Source organism: Bactrocera neohumeralis, chromosome 2, assembly GCF_024586455.1.
Source record: "Bactrocera neohumeralis isolate Rockhampton chromosome 2, APGP_CSIRO_Bneo_wtdbg2-racon-allhic-juicebox.fasta_v2, whole genome shotgun sequence".
NCBI classification, from domain to species: domain Eukaryota; kingdom Metazoa; phylum Arthropoda; class Insecta; order Diptera; family Tephritidae; genus Bactrocera; species Bactrocera neohumeralis.
Window position 1 is genome coordinate 42,183,785 of NC_065919.1, and position 25,407 is coordinate 42,209,191.

The 25,407-nt window shown below is 34.6% G+C and overlaps 5 protein-coding genes across 6 annotated transcripts in view; 1 reads left to right on the top strand and 4 right to left on the bottom strand.

The window, feature by feature from the left end:
* Positions 1-2,873: 2,873 nt before the first annotated feature.
* Positions 2,874-7,608, bottom strand: LOC126751275 (E3 ubiquitin-protein ligase MARCHF5). The gene is made up of 4 exons (XM_050461403.1): positions 7,493-7,608; positions 6,495-7,420; positions 6,239-6,435; positions 2,874-4,286 (listed from the first exon to the last, which is right to left on the bottom strand). The coding sequence occupies exons 2-4, from the start codon at positions 7,131-7,133 to the stop codon at positions 3,821-3,823; spliced, it is 1,302 nt and encodes a 433-aa protein (XP_050317360.1). The 5' UTR covers positions 7,134-7,420; positions 7,493-7,608; the 3' UTR covers positions 2,874-3,820.
* Positions 7,609-10,880: 3,272 nt separating this feature from the next.
* The window catches only part of LOC126751263 (contactin), a 65,663-nt gene continuing 51,136 nt past the window's right edge, over positions 10,881-25,407 (bottom strand). Inside the window, exons 1-10 of one of the 2 annotated variants that reach the window (XM_050461381.1) lie at positions 18,483-18,626; positions 15,212-16,209; positions 14,275-15,152; positions 13,412-14,216; positions 13,189-13,355; positions 12,252-13,124; positions 12,008-12,176; positions 11,821-11,954; positions 11,575-11,758; positions 10,881-11,510 (exon numbers count right to left, since the gene is read on the bottom strand). In XM_050461381.1, coding sequence (XP_050317338.1) covers positions 11,404-11,510; positions 11,575-11,758; positions 11,821-11,954; positions 12,008-12,176; positions 12,252-13,124; positions 13,189-13,355; positions 13,412-14,216; positions 14,275-15,152; positions 15,212-16,076 — 4,182 coding nt within the window. In that variant the 5' untranslated portion in view covers positions 16,077-16,209; positions 18,483-18,626 and the 3' untranslated portion in view covers positions 10,881-11,403. Of the gene's footprint in view, positions 11,511-11,574; positions 11,759-11,820; positions 11,955-12,007; positions 12,177-12,251; positions 13,125-13,188; positions 13,356-13,411; positions 14,217-14,274; positions 15,153-15,211; positions 16,210-18,482; positions 18,627-25,407 lie in introns of those variants that run through there. The other variant, XM_050461382.1, reaches the window with a different exon arrangement.
* Positions 19,083-20,271, bottom strand: LOC126751286 (uncharacterized). Its single transcript, XM_050461421.1, has 2 exons — positions 19,739-20,271; positions 19,083-19,679 (listed from the first exon to the last, which is right to left on the bottom strand). Exons 1-2 carry the CDS (start codon positions 20,207-20,209, stop codon positions 19,200-19,202), a joined length of 951 nt encoding a protein of 316 aa, XP_050317378.1. The 5' UTR covers positions 20,210-20,271; the 3' UTR covers positions 19,083-19,199.
* LOC126751289 (uncharacterized) lies at positions 20,344-21,537 on the bottom strand. The gene is made up of 2 exons (XM_050461433.1): positions 20,976-21,537; positions 20,344-20,918 (listed from the first exon to the last, which is right to left on the bottom strand). The coding sequence occupies exons 1-2, from the start codon at positions 21,455-21,457 to the stop codon at positions 20,501-20,503; spliced, it is 900 nt and encodes a 299-aa protein (XP_050317390.1). The 5' UTR covers positions 21,458-21,537; the 3' UTR covers positions 20,344-20,500.
* Positions 22,280-24,572, top strand: LOC126751281 (uncharacterized). The gene is made up of 5 exons (XM_050461411.1): positions 22,280-22,462; positions 22,626-22,799; positions 22,979-23,350; positions 23,470-23,738; positions 23,811-24,572. The coding sequence occupies exons 1-5, from the start codon at positions 22,429-22,431 to the stop codon at positions 24,078-24,080; spliced, it is 1,119 nt and encodes a 372-aa protein (XP_050317368.1). The 5' UTR covers positions 22,280-22,428; the 3' UTR covers positions 24,081-24,572.

Below are 25,407 nucleotides of genomic sequence, written 5' to 3' on the forward strand. Positions count from 1 at the left end.
ACTAACCAGGCATTGAGAAAACGGCCCTAAATAATGATCCCCACTTATCCTGGTAAGAAAAATGCAAATTTCAAAACTGGCTCTATTTATAATTTCACGGCAAAATGCTTGATCTGACCGTTTTTATTCTATTATGGTCATTTATTTTAGTTATCTTACATTATCGAACACTTGAGGAGTGGCGATTCGAACAACTGTGTAAATGAAATGTGACATGTGTTAATTAAATAGACAAGGATGTGAATACATAAACTAATAGAGATGGAATATAAAAAGGCTATACGAACTCAACTAATTTTCCACTTACTCTCTGCTTAATATATTTTAAAACGGATAATTAGATAGGACTAACTGATGCAAGAATAATAAGATATCTTTTTCTTCCATTAAGTAAATTTTGGTCAGCATGGCGTATAAGTAATATCATTAACCAATATGTTAGTTTTTTCCGAATGGACAATTTCGCCTTATACCTTTTTGTAATCATTATAAAAGCGGTTAGTACTGCAAGGGCGAAATATCCATTGGCCGAGAGATCGTCATAAGCGAAAACCCTATCCTTGCCTCTTTGCTATACAAGAAAGCCTAAACACCTGAGAACAACGCGGAATTTCATAAAATTCGTTGACGTTAAAAGACATTTCAAGAAACGCGTAAGTCATATAATGAAACATGGATACATGATTACAAGACGACACTTATAGGAAGTCGACTGTATTGTTGCCTGTTGAAAGTCGGCCAACTTGCACGAAAACACAACAGTACGCAGACGAGATTTTAGCCACTACTTTTTCAGACTCTCGTGGAAATATTTTCATCGACTGCCATCAAATAACAACATTAATGTGCGTTGTTGGAAAAACGTCGAGTTCGGAGGTAGGACAAAGACTTTGCACGCTTTCTTTCATCCGAAGGTTCAAAACTCGAGTTCAACGTATTAACTTTCGTCAGCGAACATAGGCTAGATCACTTTGCCGCTCCAAATAAAAGTGAGCACTCGAAATCATTTTTACATATATGTATAGTATATTACTCACTAGGAACACTATGCTTTCCAACTTTCATTTGGAATGCGATTGAATTGAAAATTGCGATATATCTAATATACTCAAACGATATTATCCCTGTAGAGACATGTATCCACTTTGTTGCGGTTGTAAAAATTAATTGTGTCATGTAAAAGCTGTTTTGAAAAATCCTGTTATATGCCAACTTTTCATGGACACCGTTTGTTTTTACTGATTTCTAATCAAATAGGAAATGTAATTATTAAATTTTGTTATAATTCGATTAAAACAGAAAATTTCATTCTTTCGACATTTCGAAAAGTTTATCCTTATTATATTTACACTAACACATTTTATACCCAATATGGTTATCCAAAGTGAATTATCGCACCTTGTTTCCTTATTTTACCAAGTTTCATTTACATCCGTCTGTTTCTGGTATATAAACACGGCTTTCGCCAGAACGAAATAAATGTTGTTGCCATCGTTAACATTTCTCATAATAAGTATTCAATATTCTAATAAAGTAAAATTGTTGAATTCGCCTGCTAAGTTATATCTATCTATTTTATAATATAATATACATATGTGTGTAGATTAAGCGAGAATAAAGAGTGGACTTTCATCTGCTTGATTATCAATGAACAACTAAATCTTGATTAACGCTTCAGAATTGTCTATATTGTCCAAAACCCAAAATAATTGTTTGTATTGTACAAAAAAAAATCTATACGTCGGCAGCTAGAGCGCTCGAAGCCTGCAATTTCACATTGCTTTTAAGAAAGCTTATCTATATATACATTAGGGTGATTCAAAAAAAAAAAAAAATTTTCAATTGGTACTCGCAAAAATAGGTTCCTAGACATCTCTAAGAAAGCCTCTCCAAATATGAGTTTTTATTTGTAACGGGAAGGTCCTCCGCCTAACGGTTTTCTATTTTTTCTTATTATCAGATAGAAAAATTTATATCTCGCTTCCAACTACTTGAAAAAATATCTTGTTAATTAGGTTTTGTAGGAAATTGAATGCTCTAAAATATGGTCTCTTATGATTTTTTCGTAAACCCAACCGTTTAAAATATATTAACGGTTTAAATTTGACTATTTTTGGAAAAATTCTTTATTTCTTATTAATTTTATAACTCAATGAGAAAAAAATTATTATGAATGATGAAACACATAGTTTTGTAGGAAATTTACTGCTCTATAAAAATGGTCTACTATGATATTTCGATTAAGTTAAGCGTTTACGAGATATTCATCGTCAAACATCAATACATATTAAGGTGGATCAAAAAAAAATTTTTTTTTCGTTTGGTACTCTGAAAAATAGGTCCCTAGACACCTCTAAGAAAGCCTCTCCAAAAATCTATTCATAATAATTTTTTTTCATTGAGTTGTAAAATTCATAAGAAATAAAAAAATGTTCCCAAAAATAATCAAACTTTAACTGTTCATATCTTTTAAACGTTTGGGTTTACGAAAAAATCATAAAAGACCATATTTTAGAGCATTCAATTTCCTACAAAACCTAATTAACAAGATATTTTTTCAAGTAGTTGGAAGCGAGATATAAATTTTTCTATCTGATAATAAGAAAAAAATAGAAAACCGTTAGGCGGAGGACCTTCCCGTTACAATTAAAAACTCATATTTGGAGAGGCTTTCTTAGAGGTGTCTAGGAACCTATTTTTGCGAGTACCAATTGAAAAAAAAATTTTTTTTTTGAATCACCCTAATATACATATGTATATGTATGCTTATTATATATGTACATCAAATGCTCCTTACAATAAAGTGTACCGCAATGAACTTCAGTTTAGGGTGGTAAATTATTAAATACTAATTATAATGATAGGCTGGTGACTAGTGTCTCCATACTTACAGAAAGCTGCATAAAATTTATTGCTCATTTCATATATTTTTGTATGCATATATTTATGAATATTGAAAACCTAAATCACAAATTCAAGTCCAAACCGCAACAACTCATTTATGTACATAATTCAGTATTGACATTTTTTAATTTTCTGTCTTTCTTATAACATTGTTAAAAAATATATGAGTGTATATTTAAAAATCTATATGTATTAAATATTTAACATACAAATGTATCTAACCGAAATTAAATAACATGAAATTGATGCTTAAGAAGCAATTTTATGTGAAAAAATCACCAATTACCATCTGATTACCTACTAAACTCATATATACATTAATCAATAAATTAATCATATTTTCCGAAATTTGTTCAAAAGGTATTTAATTTTATATTATTTAATTTTTATTTTCTAAATATTTTAGAGGAAGTTTTTATTTCTTAACTATTGGCGTTTCACGTACATAAATACTCAATAATATGATTATACAAATATTTATATACTGTATGTACATACATACAAATATGGCGAAATCCACTCAACAAATCCGAATGTATTTCCTTTTGTTTATATAATAATTGTGCATTGAGCGAATTTTAAGTTAATTATGAAAGTCAATTTGCAATTTCATGTTATTCTTTATATATTGCGCTATCTCATTTTATTTACAAATATTTATTTAATATAATTTAATTTTGGCGCTTCATATATGCAAAATAAAAACTTATTTAATACGTTGATTTGGTGTTGCTAAAATTTGGTTAGTAAAAAGAAAGTAGAGAACAAACTACGGCCCTGATTTGTTGCAACAAGCACGGATATTTATAAAGTGTATAAATGACTCTCATTTCGGCTCCAAGGTCTATGTTACAGTTGAGACAACTGTGATAAATTAATATATCAATATATGTATCACCTTTCGTTTAATGTGGGTCTAAACCATGCTGATGCGATCGTTTGCAGGTTGTGGTAATAAATTTGGGTCTCTTTGGAATTGTGTACTAGGGCCACCCGACGCTGTCCCAGTACTAGGTGCTCCACCATTAGCTGCAATTGGAGCACCACCCGATGCAGCACCGCCACCATGGTGACGAGATGTGCTGCGATTCACGAAAATACGCACATTCTCATCAGTGTAATCAACGATGCGACGTTTCTTCTTTCGCGTGTACTGTTGTTGCTTTAGATAGATCTTTAGGATACCTTTTACTGCAATAAATGTTAAACCGCCTAGAAGAGTACGATGCAGAGTATCCTCAATGGATTCAAACAACAAACGTCCGACTATAGTCGATATAGTTGGTAAAATTAGGGCTCCACAAAATATTCGAGTTGCAGAGACTGGATCTGCCAACGTAGGCGTAGCCGGATTTTGTGTCGATTGTTCCTCCTCATCTTCACTGAAAACATAAACAAAAACATAATATATAATAAATAGATAACATAATATATAATGATAAATTGTTTGTCTCAAAATTTTTGCACATCATATTCACTAAAAATAATAAATTAAATGAAATTTCATTGAATAACTTCGCTTTCTTTTTAAGTAATTTTCGGCAATATTCAAATGGCATTCCTTCCCAAATTTTCTTCACTATCTGCTACGATTCTCTAGACTTGGTAGGTTTCTGTTCACTAACACTTTTTTCATATCGATCATGAAATTAGAGATAGACTGAGACATTACTTCAACTCCGTTTACTTTACACCATTTCTTCACATTTGGTATCTTGTTGGTGTAGAGATATATTTACATAAATGTTATATTCCATTAAGCATGTGGTAATATTAATTCTCATTAACTGTGGGACGGCATTTCAAACTCCTTACGTACAGCTGCAACCGAAACCATTGGTTTTCGGAAAATGCTGGTACAACGTGGAGTGCCGTGTCGTGTGATATTCACCATGCGCCAAATCTTGGTAAAGACCCGCGAAAGGAGAATCGACACAACCTCTTCGTCGATTTCAAAGCTGCTTTCGACAGCACGAAAAGGAGTCTGAATTTGGTGTCCCCGCAAAACTAATACTACTGTGTAAACTGACGTTGAGCAACACCAAAAGCTCCGTCAGGATCGGAAAGGACCTCTCCGAGCCGTTTGATAACAAACGAGGTTTCAGACAAGACGATTCCCTACGGTGCGACTTCTTCAATCTGCTGCTGGAGAAAATAATTCGAGCTACAGAACTTAATCGAGCAGGTACAATCTTTTTTAAGAGTGTACAGATGCTGGCGTATGCCGATGATATTGATATCATAGGCCTCAATACCCGCGCCGTTAGTTCTGGGTCTGGCAGTGAACGAGGACAAGACGAAATATCTCCTGTCATCAAACAAACAGTCGTCGCACTCGCGACTAGGCACCCACGTCACTGTTGACAGTCATAACTTCGAAGTTGTAGATAATTTCGTCTATCTTTGAACATCATCAGCATCAACGCCAATAACAACGTCAGCCTCGAAGTCCAACGCAGCATAACTATTGCCAACAGGTGCTACTTCGGACTGAGTAGGCAATTGAGAAGTAAAGTCCTCTCTCGACGAACAAAAACCAAATTCTATAAGTCACTCATTATTCCCGTCCTGCTATATGGTGCAGAGGCTTGGACGATGACAACAACTGATGAGTCGACGCTCTGAAAGTATTCGACGCATTACCCCCCGGGGGAAGCAGAGGAAGAGGAAGACCTCCACTCCGTTGGAAGGACCAGGTGGAGAAGGACCTGGCTTCGCTTGGAATATCCAATTGGCGCCACGTAACGATAAGAAAAACGACTGGCGAGCTGTTGTTAACTCGGCTATAATCGCGTGAGCGGTGTCTACGACCGTAAGGAAGAAGAAGAATATTAATTCATTTAGTATTTTGAACTATGCCACTTGATCCATGACGCTTTCAATCAAAAAAATTGGATCAACTTAGTTTCGAAAACTTTTACTACCAAATAAGTCAATTTTGGATTCGTCTGACCACAATATATTTCGGCTGCAATGGGAGTTTGCTGCTTTCGTCTAGGTTTTTCATTTTTATAACCATAATTTTGAAGAAAATTGCCACCGTTTAAACAAAATATCCTTTGATTTTATTTCGTTATACACTTTTACTTTCTTAATATTTTATCATTTATTTACTTTACCTCTATAAAATACTTTTCTAATTCAAATTGCTGCTAAATTATGAAACTATTTACTTATGTACTTTTCTTATATTGGGAATATTTTTAGGTTAATTTTGGAAAGGAAATACCTAACACTCCAATTTTTTATGAAAAGGATCTCAAAGAACTAGCAAAGCTGAACGAGATTTTATAGTACGCATATGCACATACATAATATAATTTTCATTACTCACGGATAAGGAATAATGAAGTTCATCAGTGGGAATTTTCGTGCAACACTTCGACGGTTGCGGATCAATCTAATTACTGCGTCCTCCCAGCGAATCATACGGCCAAGGACTAGGCCAACTGGAATAGCAGGCAATCCAAGTAATAATATTAGTGGATCACCATTTTCCATTAAAGCCAATCCCTTTTTGTGCCCAACAATCTGTAGTATAAAATATAATAAGTAGTATAAAAAATGTAGCTGTATATCGTCATAACTACCTGTAGGAAGGTTACAGCTCCATAAGTTACTGCTGTCCAATACAATGAGCCGACAAAAATACCCGCAGCTAGGAAGGGGCTTAAGCGTTTAATTATATTATCGAAAGCTTCTAATAAGTTGGCGACTTTGCCCATTTGTGGAAAAACGATAATATATTCGGTTTGGCACTGTTGACAACTAACTGCACGCATCCCGTTACCCTTTTGCTTCTCGTCTACCCATCGATATAAACAACTTTGATGTACCCATTTTGTAGTACCACGACATTTACACGGTTGCACCCAAGGTGCTAGACGGTTATCTTCATCTGTTGCAAAACAAATCCAGCAACTTCTTTCCCCTAATTCATCTCGAACTGTCTCACTCGTTATTGGCTCTATTCCTAAATCGACACCAAGCAGCTTCCCTGCAGAGGAAGTAGTCGCTATTTCTTCGTCATTTAATGGCGTTTGAGGTTGTTGTGTCAACTTGGTTAGAGAAGTAGTGGACACATTTCGGTCCATTTGGGGAAAATCTGAAGGTAGGCCTGATTGAGTTTGAAAAGTATGCATTATGTTGGATCTTATTTCTTTATTTTCATTGGATGCTGGGCCAATAGTCACTTCGGCTATATCTTGATTTAGGTCACCTTTTTTCATTCTGGTATACAACTTCAAATGGGCGTGGACGTTTGTTATTTATATGTTTGTAAATATATTGACTTAACTGTATGCACTATGTTTATAATAACATTTTACACAAGCGCGTCTAGATCAACCCTTCAAACTAATCGAAAATCTTAAAATCCTACTTTTTGCACCTTTTATGGCTTTTGCTTTGATCAGCAGATTCACCTTCTGTCGGCTGAGAATGTGTAAACGGTTTCGACGTCCTCTTGTGTTGCTTCGTTTGTTTCTGTTCCTCTTTTAACAACTGACACATGAAACTTTTCATGCAAACAATAAGTTATTAAATGCAATATTTTTTAGTTGTATTGCAGGTAGTTTTATTTTTTTACCTATTTAGCACCAAATTTTGCCAATGAAGCTATTATATTTACCATTGACTCTTCCCAAAATAACTTCAAAATTTAGACGATAGATTTCAAGAGCGTTTCCAAATAATTTAGGAATGCTTCGGAAACGAAGAACACCGATATAAAAAGGTTGCCAGATTTGTGAAATATATTGTTTAAAGTTCAAAAGAAATTTAAAAAACCTAGGCTGTTCACGGTAAGGTGGTTATCGGCAGAGAACTTAGAAGTACATATATGGAAATGATAACGAATTAATTTTTTTGAAGAAATGAAAGGAATGAATGGAAGTGTTTATATGAGCACATTTAAGTTCATTTCATAATAGTCGAAATTAATATAATTTTTGAAATAATAATTTATTGAAAATTATTTTTTATTTAATTTTATAATATGCATATGTCACTCAGAGAATGCTTGGCTGGGATTTAGAATAGCATCCCCGGATTTCAGCAATAAAATGGGTATCGCTGGAAAGGTGACGTTCTCCAGATCACGAAAATATATATATATATATATATATATATATATATGACTTATAGTTTTAAAGATATTTCCATTTAAAGTTGAAAAATTGATAACTTTTACATTGGTAATTTGTATATTGTGAGTAACTTTATCACTTATATTATGCACTTTTCACTTACTAACACTTCACCTTAATATTTGTTGTAAATACAGCTTTTTTTAATTGTTTTATTTTAGTTACAATTCTCTGCATTTGCACAATAAGAAAAGGGTTGCCATGGTTATTTTTTTTGAGCGCGGCGCGGAAATCCACTGATGCTATTCTAAATTTTACCCGAATGCTTTTTTACGTTTTCTGTGTGAGTTTGTATATTTTTCTACAAAGCAATTCTCTTTATTTATTCTTAGTCATTTTACATATATATCTGCCACCCAAGAACGGCGAATTCCCTAATGTGATTCTATCAGCTGTGTTAGCCGCGCAATCGAACCATCATACAGATTTCGATTTGCATCTTCTCTATACTTTTAAGTTCTCTGGTTATCGGGTTATGTGATTATTAGATTAAAAATAACCTCTATACTCCGTGAACATCCTATGTATGGTTATTTGCTTATTTTTACACAAACAGCTGTTCATTGTTTACAATTTTAGTTCAATGAAATTTCCTACTTATACAATGCCTAAACAAAGTTTAAAAAGCAAAATAATCGAATTTAAAATAAGTTCTGCTATTCAGGAAATGGACTTTATTGAAAGTGTGTGCTATTAAATAATCCGAATTTTAAGGGTTAAAAAAATTTGCGCCCTGAACAGTGTCACAATGCAATGGATGAAGTATTAGAAAAACTGCTAGAGGATATAACTTTAATCATCTGGAGAAGACGGGGAGATGAACTCCATGTTCCGAAATCTATTCATTGGCGAGAAAATGTTCTGTGTTGCTTTGACGATGGAGATTTTTACAAATTCTGCGCGTCAGCAAATGAGAATTCGCTCATCTCCTAGAAATATTTTCTAATGATATGAACTTTACTAATTCAAGTTTACAAATACTATTGCTCCGATTAGGTTCATCGGGTGAAAGTGCTTCTGTACGTAAAATCGCTACAACTTTTGGTGTGGGAGATGGAGGTACATTGACCAATATCACCAAAAGATTTTTTTTTTTTTGGCAATTTTGAATAAACTACCCCAATCCATTCATTGGCCTGGATCGGCAGAGTGCCGGGAACTTGTTTTCCAAACATTTTGCGAAATACCATATTGCATTGGTTACATTGAAGGTAGCGAGATTAAACTGGCCGAAAAGCCGAATAAAAATCTTGAGGTGTATATTTCTCGGTAACGAATATACTCTATCAAAAACAAGTCTTATGTGACCATAAGTTACGCATATTACATGCAGAAGTGGGCAATCCCGAAAGCTACCACGATTCCAAAGTGTTTAGGAAATCTCATATTGGAAGAAACACAACTAGCTTATTTAGTGGAGAAGAGTGGATTGCAAGAGTCAAACATTTTTTAATAATTGGGTACTTGTCTGCTGTGTGCTGCACAACATACTTTTGCAAGGGCGAGATTCTTCATGAATGCCATTATGATGGAGATGCTATTGTTGCGCCTACCCCGGAACTAAAAAGAATTGAATTTTTCAATTTCAAATTGAAGCTGTTTTTCTATAAAGCTCATTCGTTCAGCTTCTAACGTAGCCAGTTTATCAATTGCAGTGTTTTGGTGTTTGGCCTTAACTTTTTTTTGCAAACGGGCTGGCCGCAGATGAGCCAGATGCCAATTCAGAAATGTCAAGTTCTTCCTGCGCTTCGGGGTCTTTCAAATTATCCACAACATTTTCCACAGAGTCCAGTTCCATTGCAGAGGAGCTCATTACCACCACCTCAGCTTCCCTCTCCGTAGCAAAAATGTCCGCTAATTGTTTGTAATGCGGACAACTTTTAAGCACTTTATCTGTAATAAAGCAAATCATTGATTACAATTTAATTCCAAAGTTGATATTAAAATATATATAAAATGTCCCAACAAGGTCAGCTCCACTTCGCCATTCTCTACTCCAGCGCCCGTGGAATTTAGCCAGTGTTCTGCCGATTTTATTTGGCTTTTTAAATACCGAACCTTACATTTTAGAATGTTCCACGTCGCTTCAATTTTTGTTACTGCCTGCAACTTACTATAGTAGATTTTCGCTGTTGGTTTCTGAAATTAAAGGAGATGTAATTAAATTAAAATAAATAACTAATGTGTCAAAAACTCGCACGATGTTCCGGTACTGCATATAGCACAGCACTGTTTTGATTTCGGCTTCCGTCCATTTTTTCACCTCTTTTTCTCGCCGGCGCTTTCATATTTCTGTAGACACTAAAATTGCAGTATAAATAAATGACAAAAAATGTATGTATATTTATTTTGTACTTTGTGATTCTTACTTACTTTGATGATTTTTGATGCTTTTTGTTGCTTTTTATTTCGGTTTTAATTTGCTGATTGTGATTGGCCTAGGTTGGTCAAAGTTGGTTATTTTGTAATACCGCATTTTGTTGTTGTTTACTTAATCACATAACCACATAACCCGATAACCACCTTATCGTGAACAGCCTAACCTATACTTTTAAGTTCTCTGCTCTAGCTTCGATGCAACCGAAGTTAACGTCATTTCTGGTATTGAACTAATAATAATTTGTATTAAATAACAATCAGAACGTAGGTATGAATTTTATATTCAAGACTAAAAATAATTTCGACGGAGAAACTTTTCAAAAGAAATATGCATACCAGTGACCACATACAATACTTTGTATCATTTTGTAAACAACCTGAATATGTGGTATTGCACATTAAGATCAATATACTTAGATAGTAGCGAAACTAACAAATATAAAAAAATACTTACATACAAAAACTTATTTAATAAATTTATTTTTAACTTTTGTATACATAAATATAATTCTGAATGGGAATACAGTTTTTGATAATTGTAATTAAAAGATTTCGCTCACATTAATATTTTTCTGGCTTAACTATCATAATAAGGCCACTTATTTTTATAAAATATGTATGTATACATATATGGATCGATTGAATTATGTATTACTACAGTTACAATTCGAGCTGATAGACATTTAACTAAATGCTAAATATACGTAAAATTGTGAGATTCATTTGCACACATATGTACATATGTATAAAAAGACGGAATCGTTGCGATGTTAAAAAATAACTGTAAACTTAAAATAAAATGCATTCATTTTTTGTAGGATATAGACATTTGATGGAATGCTTTCGTTAAATGTTTTTATATACATATTAATATGTAAGTATGTCAAGATATAATACTACACCACTACAGAAACGAGTGCAGAATGGACGGAATTTATATTGAATGCATTCGAAATGTATTCAATAGTGTCAATCAGTTATTGTTTAGGTACATTGAAATAAGGTACAACAAACTAACTACTAACACTGTGTTAAGGCCACTGCGGTAGTGGCGACTTGCGTGATTGCGCGTTGTTTTACCTAGAAAGAAATATTATATAGATATAAAAAATTGATTCATAAATGTTCACCGTTGCAGGCTTACCCATTTGGAAGCGCAATGTGGGACTGGACATGCGGCCATCGCCGCCATTACTGAATGCCAGTATACGCATATTATAGCTTTTGCCTGGCGTAAGATTCGTTATGTATGCCTCCAACTTTTCACCAACAGGAATGATTGTGTTATTAGCTGTAATCATATTTTGATCGCTCTCCCATACGCGCACCTACAATTTCAAAATATAATTTTTAATAAAATTGTGTGTTTTTTGTAAAATCATATAGTTACCTTATAGCCCTCGATGGGCTCTTCATCCTGTGCTGGTGATACATAACGCCATACCACGCGCACAGTCGAAGGATTTATGCCATACACGTGTACTGATGATGGTGGCTTTTGAGGCGCCTTGCGGTACGTTCGCTCTATAAATGAGAAATTTATTACCAATAGTTTGTATAAGCATAACATATCTTACCTTCGAAACGTTCACTTTCTGGTCCCTCGCCGGCAGCATTATAAGCCATCACTTTTACAAAGTAATATGTATCTGGTTGCAGACCTACAATTAGAGCCCAATTTCTTGTAGTACGCGACAAATAGTATACAGAATCCTCTTCATTATGTGTAGTCTTCCAGTATTTCAACTAAATAAAAAGAGAAAATATTTTAAATTAGTTTCAAAAATGAACATGAAAAATGGCGAAAATGGAAAAACTTACTCTGTGTCCTATCAATTTACCGCGCACATTCTCCCTGGTCATTTCGATCGGTTGCCATGTAACATTGAAAGCCGTGGAATTGAAAGGTATAGCAAATGGTTTTTGTGGAGCTACTTGTGGCATATCTTCCGCCGAGTATATAACTACTGGTTCACTCTCGGGACCCTTACCGATATTGTTAATAGCCTGCACTTTCACCTCATATTCGGTGTAATAGTTATTTTGTGGTATATTAACAACCGCTACACCATCGTTTTGCAAAGATTTTAGCTCCTCGGAGGCCCATTCTAATGTGCCTTTTAGCTTCCAGAACACTTTGTAATGTATGCCATGACTATGTTGTTCTTGTGGCAAGAGTGGATCCCATGTAATTGTTAAATCTCCAATCTTACCACCGCCACCACCTACGTTCCGCGGTGCTATATATGGCTTGTCTTCGTATGTGCTGTAGATTGGCGACGGAGCCGATGGTATACCTATACCCAAGTCATTAACAGCAGCTACGCTAAATTCGTATGAGCACCACGGTATGAGATTGGAAACCTCTGCCTGCTGTCGGCCAGTGTATCGATCTACCTCACGACCACGAACACTTGTGGATACATTCACCCAGGTTCGATTCCAATTGGTGCGTCCCAGTATATTATAGTAGCGTATAGGCCGACCGTTGTTGGCGCCATCTACCCACTCAATTATCGCTTTCGTTTTGCCAATTTCAATGACTTGTACACCACCAGGTGCACCAGGAGCACCTTCGATTACCACAGAGGTTCTAGATGCTATCTCATTCACTGAAGATTTCACCACACATTCATAGTCACCACCGTCAAGCAATGTTACGTTATGAACGGTGAGTCGATTACGGTCAATTATCTATGAAATTCAACATAATTAGATGAAATGTATTTTGCTGATAATAATATAAAAAGCGTCTTACAATACGTTCAGTGCCATCATGATTGTTTCGCAATGTTTCGCCATTACGTTTCCACACAAAAGCGACATCAAGCAACTCATCATAGCTAGCGTCGCATTGAAGGAAAATCAAATCGTGCTCTTGCGTGGTAATGCGCAATGGAGGTGTCTGTGTGAAACGCAGCTCCTCTAAAATAGAAAACGCGTTTGATATCATACACAATCTGTAGAAACAAATTACTTACGTAACACAATTACTCGTGAGCGTGACTCATCTGTCCCCGCTTTATTAGTTGCAACGCATGTGTATAAACCCTCATCGTCTCGTGAAGTCGGCGCTATTATCAACGTACCACTGGGTAAAATGCGCCTATGTCCCCCAGCACCGATAAGTTGACCATCCTTCTTCCATTGGAATTTAGGGCGAGGTGCTGCTTCGGGATCGCATACGATAGTTGTGTTGCCATTTTGCACAGCATAAATCTCTGGTTCAAGTGGCCTTTTCTTGAATGACGGTTTCATTGATAGTACTCGTAATTGGGCTGAAGAGAAAGCAGTTTTCAATTGGTTCGTCGCACCGCACTGGTACATGCCGTCATCCTTGTCCGCCTCCAAGTATTTGACAGTAAGCACATTGTCCTGTATTATATAGCGATCTTTATCTATGCGCTCTGGATCTAAGCGTTCCGCATTTTTATACCAAGTATAATTAACATCAGGTATTGCAAATGCCTCGCAAATAAATGTCACGTCGCCGTTATTATCCATTATTTTATCTTGTAATGGAATTGTGAATTGTGGCTTCATTTGTATATTGATGAAAATCGATTTATGTATAGTTTTGCGTGGATTGGAAATTGTGCAGCTATATTCTCCATTATCGTTAGTTGTTGCATTCTCAATAATTAGCACGCGACTATTGCTTACGGTATACGCATTACGCTGTAGAGGTTGGCCAACTCTAGTCCAATTATACGAAGGTATAGGATACCCAAAACCGACACATTCGAGGCGTATCTCATCGCCAGCAATGGGAGCTTCGGGGAACACCTTTAAAAAACACATATTATTAAAATATTTATATAATATATATATTGCAACTGATCACCTTTGGGAATGTGTTTGCAAAAATTAACGTTTGATAGTTGCTGTTGGGCGTTACACGCAATGGGAAAAATGGACCATTGCGGCCAGTATCGGAAACTGATGTCTGTACACTACATGAATAATTGGCGCGATCAACTATCTCGATGGATGAGAAATATAGAGCACCATCATTAGATACAAAAACACGCTGATCTTCTTGAACGAAATTCGGAAAATAATCGCGCGCCCAATAGTATTTTACATCTGGATAATGTTGTGGTGGATCACAAAATATAGCTTTTCCCCAATTCATATCAGCAGTTTCGGCCGAGCGTTTCAGATTGAACTCCATAATAAATCCGAAATTCAAATGTGCACTCTCGGAGCGTATGCGTCCGAATTTGTTTTCTGCAACACAATGGTAAGCACCTTGATCGAGTGCCTGTTTTGGATCGTAAATTATCAGGTTACCTCCGGAAATTGTATAGCGGTCATTAGTTAATGGATCAATAGTCATATATTCAAGTGAATCATTTACGTAGACTTCGCGATACCAGCGGTATGTGGGTGTAGGAAATCCGCCTGCCAAACAACTCAACGTAACATCGTTTATAAGTCGATTCTTGCTCGTATCGAATGTCGTGTCATTGGGCTGTTTTACAAAGTAAGGACCGCGTGGAATTTTTTCCAAATCCTTAATATCTAAGCCGTAATGAAATGGACGCTTATCATCTAATTTTAACTTTATATTTTCAGGATTATATAGTACTTTTGACTCGCAGATGAACAAGTTCAATTCTATGTCATAGGCAGGCATGAATGTCCAACGGTCGCGTTTCTTTGAAAATCCATAAACGACACGATCTCTGGTAAATGGGTTATCTCCATTCTGGTTTGGTCCTGTAAAAAAAAAAACATCAATTTTGATGTAATCGCTTTATAATTATATTATTTCGTACCAATAAATCCACGCAAATTGTTTTGATTCCGACTATTGATAGAGCCTGGCACAGTATTGTAGAACTGATTCGGATTATTACGATTATAGTCAGTCTGGTACATGTTCTGGACTAAGAATCGATTGTCGTGTAAATTTTCGTTTTCAAACGATTGATCTTCATCAGTCGCAAATGCGTCGTCCAATACGAGGAATGGTGAATTATCATCGTTTGCCCAGCTATTGGGTCCAGTCTGTCTTGCGGATATCCAAAATCGGTTCTGCCGTTGATTCTGTATTATCAATTGTTTCAGTATAAAAGAATGTTTTTCAATACTATCTACATTTAACAGCTCGGCATTGTAAGCTTTACAAATTTTCTTAGCCTCTAGCCAGTTACGTTTTGGCGAACGTATAAATCTGTAGCAAGTTTGACGAAAAGGTATCCAATGCTCTGGGCAGTAATTTTGCACTTCATTGTCTATATAGTCAAAGCCGGTTGATGTGATTCCACGGTTGAACGGATCATAGTTACTTATACCTGTACCGCCTGACCCATATATGCCTCCAGTATTACCACTACCTAAAGCGTTCGATGACTGATCATAAAAGTTATTTTGGTTTGGCGGACCAACCAGTAGGCCGCCACCCCCCTGTTGGGGATTTTGTAGATCTTTTTGAGATGATATAAGTGGATTGTCGTATTGTGTCACCGGTGACCCTTGCTGAGTATTCGTATAAAGAGGATTATAGCGGGGTTGATATTCTTTGTTGTATGTGGGTTGATATGTTTGAGGTTCGTTAATTTGCGCGTCAGGATTTGCATCAGCGTCGCCATATCTGAATAATGCCAGGAGAACGACATAAAAAATAGCAAGCCACGCCATTTCCGCTGATAAATATCAAGGAAATGCGCTTAGAATAACAAGACAAATTAGTTGAAATTCAGAATTTCTGGTATTTTAAAGGCACATTTTTGTCGGTTGTTGCGGAATATAAATTCGAATGGTTCCCTTGGTGCTGCAAAAATTTCAAATGATTAAAATGAAAGCACGAAATATATTTATAGATATGTACATATGTATTTATTTATATTAGGGTGATTCAAAAAAATTTTTTTTTTCAATTGGTACTCGCAAAAATAGGTTCCTAGACACCTCTAAGAAAGCCTCTCCAAATATGAGCTTTTAATTGTAACGGGAAGGTCCTCCGCCTAAAATCTAAAAATCTATTGATAATAATTTTTTTTCATTGAGTTATAAAATTAATAAGAAATAAAGAATTTTTCCAAAAATAGTCAAATTTCAACCGTTAATATCTTTTAAACGGTTGGGTTTACGAAAAAATCATAAGAGACCAAATTTTAGAGCATTCAATTTCCTACAAAACCTAAATAACAAGATATTTTTTCAAGTAGTTGGAAGCGAGATATAAATTTTTCTATCTGATAATAAGAAAAAATAGAAAACCGTTAGGCGGAGGACCTTCCCGTTACAATTAAAAACTCATATTTGGAGAGGCTTTCTTAGAGGTGTCTAGGAACCTATTTTTGCGAGTACCAATTGAAAAAAAAAATAAAAAAATTTTTGAATCACCCTAATGTATATATGTAAATCGAATTAGAAAAAAAATTAGGAGCATTTTAATTACATTCATTAAATATTCTAAATGGGCGAATTAGTTGGTAGAATATACTCAATTGGGTGTGAAATATTTGTACATGTGTATATAGAGGTGAGGAAATAAACATTAAACGGTACAAAATGTTTATGAGTAAATTCATATTCAGACATGTGTTCTCATGTGCCTAGTACATTTGATGTTCAAACTTTTTATACCCTGAACAGAGTATATTAAGTTAACCTCAAAGTTTGTAATGTATAAATGATCAGCGTGATGAGGTGAGTCAATTTAGCTACAAACTGAATGGTGAAAATCATGTCTTTTAAGGATTACTTTTTTATTTGACATACTTATCTTCGAATTATTATTTAAGCCTACGGTCCAGTATCATATAAATTGTTCAGAGTATTTTTTATTTCATTGCCATTGTAACTAGTTAACATAAAAAAACTAACGAACAATTTGATTCGTTTATTGTAAAATACAAAATAATTAATGGTGCTCTGCGTATAAATTGCAGACAGTCTGGCTACTGTATAAGGTGATATGGTTTTTTGAGCATAAGCCTTTATTTCCATTTACTTTGAGCGACAATAGCCCTGGCTTCATTGTTCACATGGTTAGAAAGTCTTTCCATATGAAGCTTTGCATATTTCTTGACTGATGCGGCAACTGAGTCAATTCCGAGATCGCGTTTACGATCGTGCGAACATAGCAAGGCGCATTGACGGCGCATCTTAAAACTTTGTTTTGGAATCGCTGGATTTGTACAACAGTGCTAGGGCTTGAGCAGCCCCAAAGTTGTATCCCATAAGTCCAAAATGGTCTAAACATCTGCTTGTAGACAAGAATTTTGTTATATGTGGATAGGGCAGAGTTTCCACCCAGTATTCAATACATGTTTCTGAATTTTATTTCTAATTCGCCTTTTCCTGTTTGACATGTGCACTCCATCTAAGTTTTCTTAAGAGTATGAAGCAGTAAAGGGTATTATTTCTTTCTAGATTTTTCTTGTTTGAAATAATATACTGTTTATATAAAAATTTTGAACATTTACTAAATGTCATTTTCTCTTAAATATATTAATACTAAAGTCCCTAAAGTTCTTATGCATGTGTTAAGTACGTTGGCAGAGATAATACGTTGGTGTGGGCATTCATACGAGTTAGGTGTGGCATTAGCTTTATAACTATTAGTATCTTTAGTATATAAGTTAAATAAATTTAAACAAATTTTATTTTAATATATTCCACTTAAGAATTTAAACGATTTGCTTGGTATTTTTAATACCTCTTTGTCTTTTATAAAGAAGTATGCTTAAATGTAAAAGAAAATAGTAATAAAATGTTAACTGCGCTGCCTTCAACAGAATGCCCGCAGCGCACCGTTTAATGTACAATTCACGTAATTCTTTAGTACTGTCCACTTTTTACATTAAATAATGTCCGGATTCACTTAACTCTTTCATATTTAAAAATGGTATGGAATAATATTACAAATCTTTTAAAAGTTTATTTGCACATTTACGTATAAACTGAGTCACACGGTCGGCTTGATCTTTATTAAGTCAAGCTTACGCCAACCGTAAACCACACCTTAAAATATAGTTGTTAATTTCTTCATACAAAAAATCGGTATGGAAGTTATATCCCAAACAAAATTTGTATTACCTTTCAAGAATATTCTTTTCAGCTGACGTTTTCAATTATAAGGTTTTTCTTATTGGAAACAAAACTGAAAATTAATTGAAAAACAAAATTTCACCCAGCAGCGAATAAATCGGACACAACAGAACGAGCACAAAAAGCAGGAATAATCCATTCCAAAAAGAAAATGATGAAATAAGAAACGAAAGAAAATCAGTGGATTTTGGTATGGAGACATTTACACAAATATTAATTCACAATAGAGTTTTAAATCTGAAACCAAGAATGGTAATTACCGTCTCATAAGTCCGTTTACTTATATAATGGTAGACACCTTATCTCTATTAAGAACCTTTCTATATGTACGTTACATTTTATAAACTAATTTAATTGATCAAATCAATTCTATTTATAAATATATTTTAATAAAAGCCAAAAATTACAAGAAGGACGTACATTAACTGATGGATTTCCTCGAATTTTAGTGTTCTTAACCATAAGTAATATGTAATAACAATTTGAAGTAATTAGTAATTGAACTTTATATTGCTTCATTCGGAGGCATTCCAAAACAATTAAGGTATTCAGAGGTATAGGGAATTTAAATATTTTAAATTATTCCGTGTTCCCAATATAGAAATGTTCATAATTTTATTTAATTGAAATCAACTTAATTTATATACATTTTAATAATGTTTATGAGAATGTGTGATGAGTTTTCATTTTTCAATTTAATCGATCTCAAACAATTTTCCAATGATCCATTTGCTTTATCATATCATGGCATAGGCAATATTGCAATTGTATGGGATCAAAACGTCTATTTTCGAATGACTTCAAATTTTGTAAAACCTTTGGTGTGCTTACACGATTAGCATCACAGAACTCGAGATTTCTCATGGTTTTATTCTCCAACCAACCATAATTCTGATTTGTATAACGGGGTACACAAAATTCGTTTCTAGGAAAGTAATTCTCGATTTTTTCCAATTCATTCTGATAGTACCTAACTTCCGGCGTATCGATGTTTTCCAAATGTTCATATTTAGAATAGAATTTCTCAGTCAAGGGTAAATTTTTATAGTTTGGTTTGAAAGTATGATAATCATCAGTGCTCACAATCCCCTGACATCGAAAATTTGGTTTACATTTAGTATTTTTTTGCAATCCAGAAGACAAAATTAATTTATTTGGAGGATAATTTACAGCGAATTTGTCTACCTAAAACTCAAAGGGAGCAATAAAGTACTCTACTACTATATTCAACTTATTGAACTGACCTTGCATGGAGGTTCTAATTCTGGACACGAACACGGGTCCTCCTTTCTAGGGCATTTTTTGATACCTCCTAACATACGACAGCACACGCTCATTGGATCACAACGTTCTGGTTCATTGAACCACCTGGGAAGAGGGCTAGAAATGCATTTAATAGCTTCGGCCAATTTCTCTTCGCGTGACATTTCCTTTTTTGTACAAAGCGGACATGGTGAGTGTTTCTTCCCCTTCTCATCTAGCTTAATACAAATTCCACACGGTTTTGGCTTTCCACTTTTGTCGTCATTCTGATATTTGTATTGAATATTAATATTGTGGTTACAAAATGTGTGCAGTGTTGGTGTTTTTAGATTAGTCCTTTCGCAAGGTGGTATCGGCGGTTTATTATTCACAATATCACGACATTCTTCAGCTATCTTTTTGGCAAACAAGTTAAACTGTGTATCAGTAGCATCTGAATCGTGGCACTTCATACTTCTAATTTTTTTTTTTTTACTATTTTCTTACGATTCAGGTTTGAACATACATATACTTTTTAAAAACTAAAAATTTTCCATGACTAGAATTTCAATACATATCTTTTTATTTAATTAAGCTTAGTGAACCATTTAAACATTGAAAGCACAATCTTTATTTTGAGGAAATTTTTTTTCGTTTATAAAATAATGGTGCTACATTTATGATCGTAAATTTCTAAACTACAAATAAAAAATTATCTAAACCGATCGTTAAAAAATTTAATTATATCTGTCTTAATATAATAATTACTTCGTCCAAATGTTCAAGCCTTTTATTGGTTTCTCTTTAAATCCTTGCACTAAAACATCTGCTTCCCACCAAGTTGGCAAGACCTGATTGTGTTTTTTGCGACCACAATCGCTTTTTCTATTTTCAATATCGTTTAGATTAAGAGACATCACACCTTCAAACACTTCAATTTCCTTACAACAATTCAATGTCACGTTTTCATCCGGTATTGGGAATGGTGTGTGCTGCAAGTGAAAATGGATATCCTTACAACTTGGAGGCAACTGATAGATGTCTTTTGGTAGTAACTCTGTTTTTGAACAAGTGTCCCTTAAAATTCCTTCTTCACATAATAATTCCATTTCAAGATACAAGTTGGTTGGGCAAAGATTATGTGAGAAAATGCCATACAGATCTTCGCTAGTTAAAAGTGAACTGTAAAAATATTTGTTTATTTTATATTTGTTTATCAAATGTATGAATTTTACTTACATTAATGTTTGATTTAGACGAGCATGTGGAATGCGGTGTTGATGATGGGAATGCAACCGCGATATTGAATCGATTGGTATGTGAATTGTGTATGCTTCCTTTGCTGTAAACGTTGTTGGGCCAAATAGAAATCTTAAGCTACGTACATTATTCTTGTCAAATGACTTTCTAATCAGCTCACGCATTGCACTTATTGCCTTTTTAGTTTTAAGAGCCTGTTCCCGTTGTCGTTCTAATTGATAGGAGTGAAGGCCGCTTGAATATTGTCCAGATTGCATACAAGTTTCCATGTTGCCATTGTCAGTACCTTCTACTTCATCTGTCCACAATCCGACATAGTATTTGTAAGTGTTGTAAACAAATGGGATTTGGTTTCTTTGGAATAGCAGAAACTCTAGGATTGAGTTTACTACGTCAGCTGCTGAACCTGCGGTTAAAACGTCTACTTCAATATTCAAATTCAATTGTTTTGTTGGCGGCATTTTCGCATTTAAAACCGAAAAAAGTTAATCAGTAATTTCAATGCCAACAAAAAGAAATATTATACAAATGAGACAGTGCTGCCAATCCTAAACGCGAAAAAATGATGAAAAAAACTAAAAGTTCACTTGGTTTGATATTACCAGATAGTTCATACAATTTATTTTGCAAAACTAATGGCTTCAATACAATCAGCAATATGAATTCTTGAAAAACTTTTTTTTTAGTATATATGAATTCAGCCAATATTTGTATTATAGATTTTTTCTGAAAGTATTCATAACTAAATGAAATTATAAATCCTAGTTCAGATTTGAATTGTGTATAGCTTCGTGGAAAGGTAAAAGAATACAAATATAAATTGGATCTAAGAACACCGATTTTGGAACATAATTTTAGCAAGGAAAAGTACTATTATGGAATAAAGTTAACAAAATAATTGTTCAAAAGGTGGAGTTCAAGAACTTGTATTATTATTTCAGAAGTTTTCCAAAACCGAGTATAGGAAACGTTATATATTATAGAAGGTCGATCAGCGGAGTATCTGTAATCCATAGGAATATCATTAACATATTGTCATGCCGGCTATCATATTCATTAAAAAGAATAACTTTTTTATTGTCAGTAGTCAATTTAAAAATTTGTTTCAATATCACCAACTACAAATTATGTAATTTTGATATAAGGCTTTATAACAGTTACTGTCATATTTAGAATTGAATATCTCTAAAAATATTGGTCGAATATTTTAATTATTAGTTTGTCACGAATTATGGTGAAATAACAACGCTGTCATTCGACAACTACTTAATGTCATTTTACAGCTTGCAGTGTGGCAACGCACTTTATCACTTGTTCGCTTCTTTCGTGCTGTTGATTTCAAAACTTTTGCTCCTCGATTTGCATAATTTGGCATAAACTAACAAGTCATATTCGTTGACTTCGTATATATTAAAACATTGCTAGATTAATAATGGAAAACAAACCGACGGTGCTGATATTGGGAGGTAAGTAAATACTATATACTTATATTAATTTAACAGATTTCGGTTGGTTTTCCGCTTACATTAGTTGTGGTGGAGAACTCAATTACTGATCAAAAACCACTGCTAGTTGCCTTTTGTTTTATATTGATATCTTGTATCGTTACCACCTTCTGCCTACATATAGGGTGTGGATTCATCGGCCGTAATATGGTTACTTATTTGATAGAAAATGATTTGACTGAGGAAATACGTGTAGTGGATAAAACGCCTCCACAAATGGCTTGGCTGAACGACCGACATAATCAAGCTTTTGATAACAAAAAAGTGGAATTTTGCAGCGCTAATCTCATAAATGCCGGTTAGTATACAATACATATATTTACATATTGCTGTGAGTCATACATATGTACGTATGAAAAACCCACACAATTTGTATTCTCGTCGCGCTAAACTTAGAATAAGTGCATCTATATCAATGAGTTTGTATATTCTTTTTGCTACAAGTTTCTAACTTTACTATATGTATATCCTCTACAGCGTCTTGTAAGAATGCCTTCGCCCCACACCCCATAACAGGGCGTACGTGGGATCTAGTTTTCAACTGTGCAGCAGAGACACGTCCAAATCAAACAGAAGCTGTCTATAAGGAAGGAATACTTAAATTAAGTATGAATTGTGCCCATGAAGCAGCAAACATAAAAGTAAAGCGATTTATCGAGCTAAGTTCCGGTTGCGTTAACAGTTCGGAGAAGGTGCCACAAAAGGAAGAATGTAAGCATGAGCCATGGACTTCTCTGGCGAAACAAAAGTTGAAGGTCGAGCGTGAGCTTGAAACACTAAGTGATGTGTTGGATTATACGGTTGTAAGACTGCCAATCGTCTATGGGTTAGGAGATAAGCGCTACTTGAGTGAGTACACTTATATAATTTTCGATAACAGTTTCACATACATATACATATATGTATGTATGTCCATATTCGTCAAAATAATTTTTTATCATTCTTGGGTGTTTTTGTATTTGCTTCAGTGCCTCGCGTTATTGTGGCTGCAATATACAAGTATTTGAACGAGTGTATGAAGTTGCTATGGAATGAGTCTATGCGTCTTAATACTGTGCATGTTGATGATGTTTGTGCGGCGATGTGGTTTTTAGCACTTAACCCAGCCGCTGCTGGTGAAATATACAACATCGTCGATGACGCTGATTCAACTCAGGGAATTATAAGTGACATATTATCGGATGTATTTTCAATAAATGTTGATTACTTTGGCGTGGTCATGTCGAATTTGACAAAGGTACGTAAATAATTTTCTTATTTATCATAATGTTTTATACTTCTAACAACCAATTTTTTTTACTATCTTTAGTTAAGCCTCTCAGATACAGTGAGTGATGTAAATGATAAACACATGACGCCATGGGCGGAGATATGTCAAAAGAATGAAATCAATAATACACCGTTAACGCCATATTTAGACGAAGAGCAATTGTATCACAAACACTTATATTTAGATAATACAAAATTAAAGACTGCAGGATATGAGTTGATGGTGCCTAAGTTAACGCGTGATCATGTAATTGAGATCATTGAAGATTATATAAAACAAAAACTTTTTCCAAAATCTCTAATGGTTTAAAATTTGCCACCACTAACTTGGTACTAAATTAGGAATATATGTGAATTAAATCAATTAAAATAATATAATATAAACTCAAGTTACTGGATGTTAAAAAGAGTTATTCAAAGCTGATATTAATGTAACAATTAAAGACATTATAAGACCTAAGTTCTTTTTGTACACATTTAATGTACTATGCCGATATGATCTAAAGTGTACTTATAGTATTACTGTAAAGTAAGATTTTTAAATAGAAGACTAAAACGAATTTTAACGTTTTACGTATCTATGTATTCGTATCTACTCACATAATTATTTTATCAAAAAATTTTACATAAATGATATTTTACAATAAGCAATAATGCTTTGTCATATTTTGTGCCAAGATGAAATAAAAATTAAAACTTATTAAAAACTTGAAAATTATAATGGGACCATATTAACAAAACAAACAAGTAACGGGAAAGTAGACTTAAATAAAACATAAATATACTCGTATGTATACAGTTATTTATGCCTTTTTGGTTAAGGTAACTATTGGAACTTATAAATTCTACAAATTAAAACTAACTCTAAAACAAGTAAGAAAGGGCTAAGTTCGGGTGCAACCGAACATTTTATACTCTTGCAACTTGCAAGAATCAAGGCCAGAGAAAACCCTTAAGGTGTAAAACCAGTCATATAGAATTAAGTCAGCCGGATGTTCGGAAATCCTGATATTAGTTATATAAGGGATAGGTCAAGTTTTCGCTCAAAATTTATCTATTTTAGGCACAAAAATACACTGTTATGAGTAAACACGCTCTCTTATTTTCATTGGGATATCTCACATATAGACTGATATATGCGGTACAAAGTCACCCGGAAGCTCGAAAATCTTTATATTAAGTATATGGGGGCTAAGGGGAATATTGGTCTGATTCAATCCATTTTTGACTTATAGACATACCATTGTAAGAGAAGGATTATTCCTTCCTCGTGCGAGAACCAACCAGCAGCTCTTGGTCCCTCGCACAGTCTGTTCCGTGTGTCAGACCGTCATACGTCGGAACGTGACATCCGTCAAGTGCAATTCTTGTACTGGCTGGTGTCACTTTTCGGCGTGTTCCGGCCTGCGCACCACACGTGAGTGGAGTGACTCATACGTTGCGCCATGCTGCAGGAGTCTGCCCCCGCAACTCACAACAGTGGCGTCGCCTATCAGCACCCCAGCGCGACAACCGCCCCTGCGGGTACTACAGCTGCAACAACTTCCACCCACACGTCACTCCCTCACCCCCAGGATCACCCACGGACACCCGCGACAAACCCGGCTACTTCAATTTAACTGCAACGGACTCCAGAG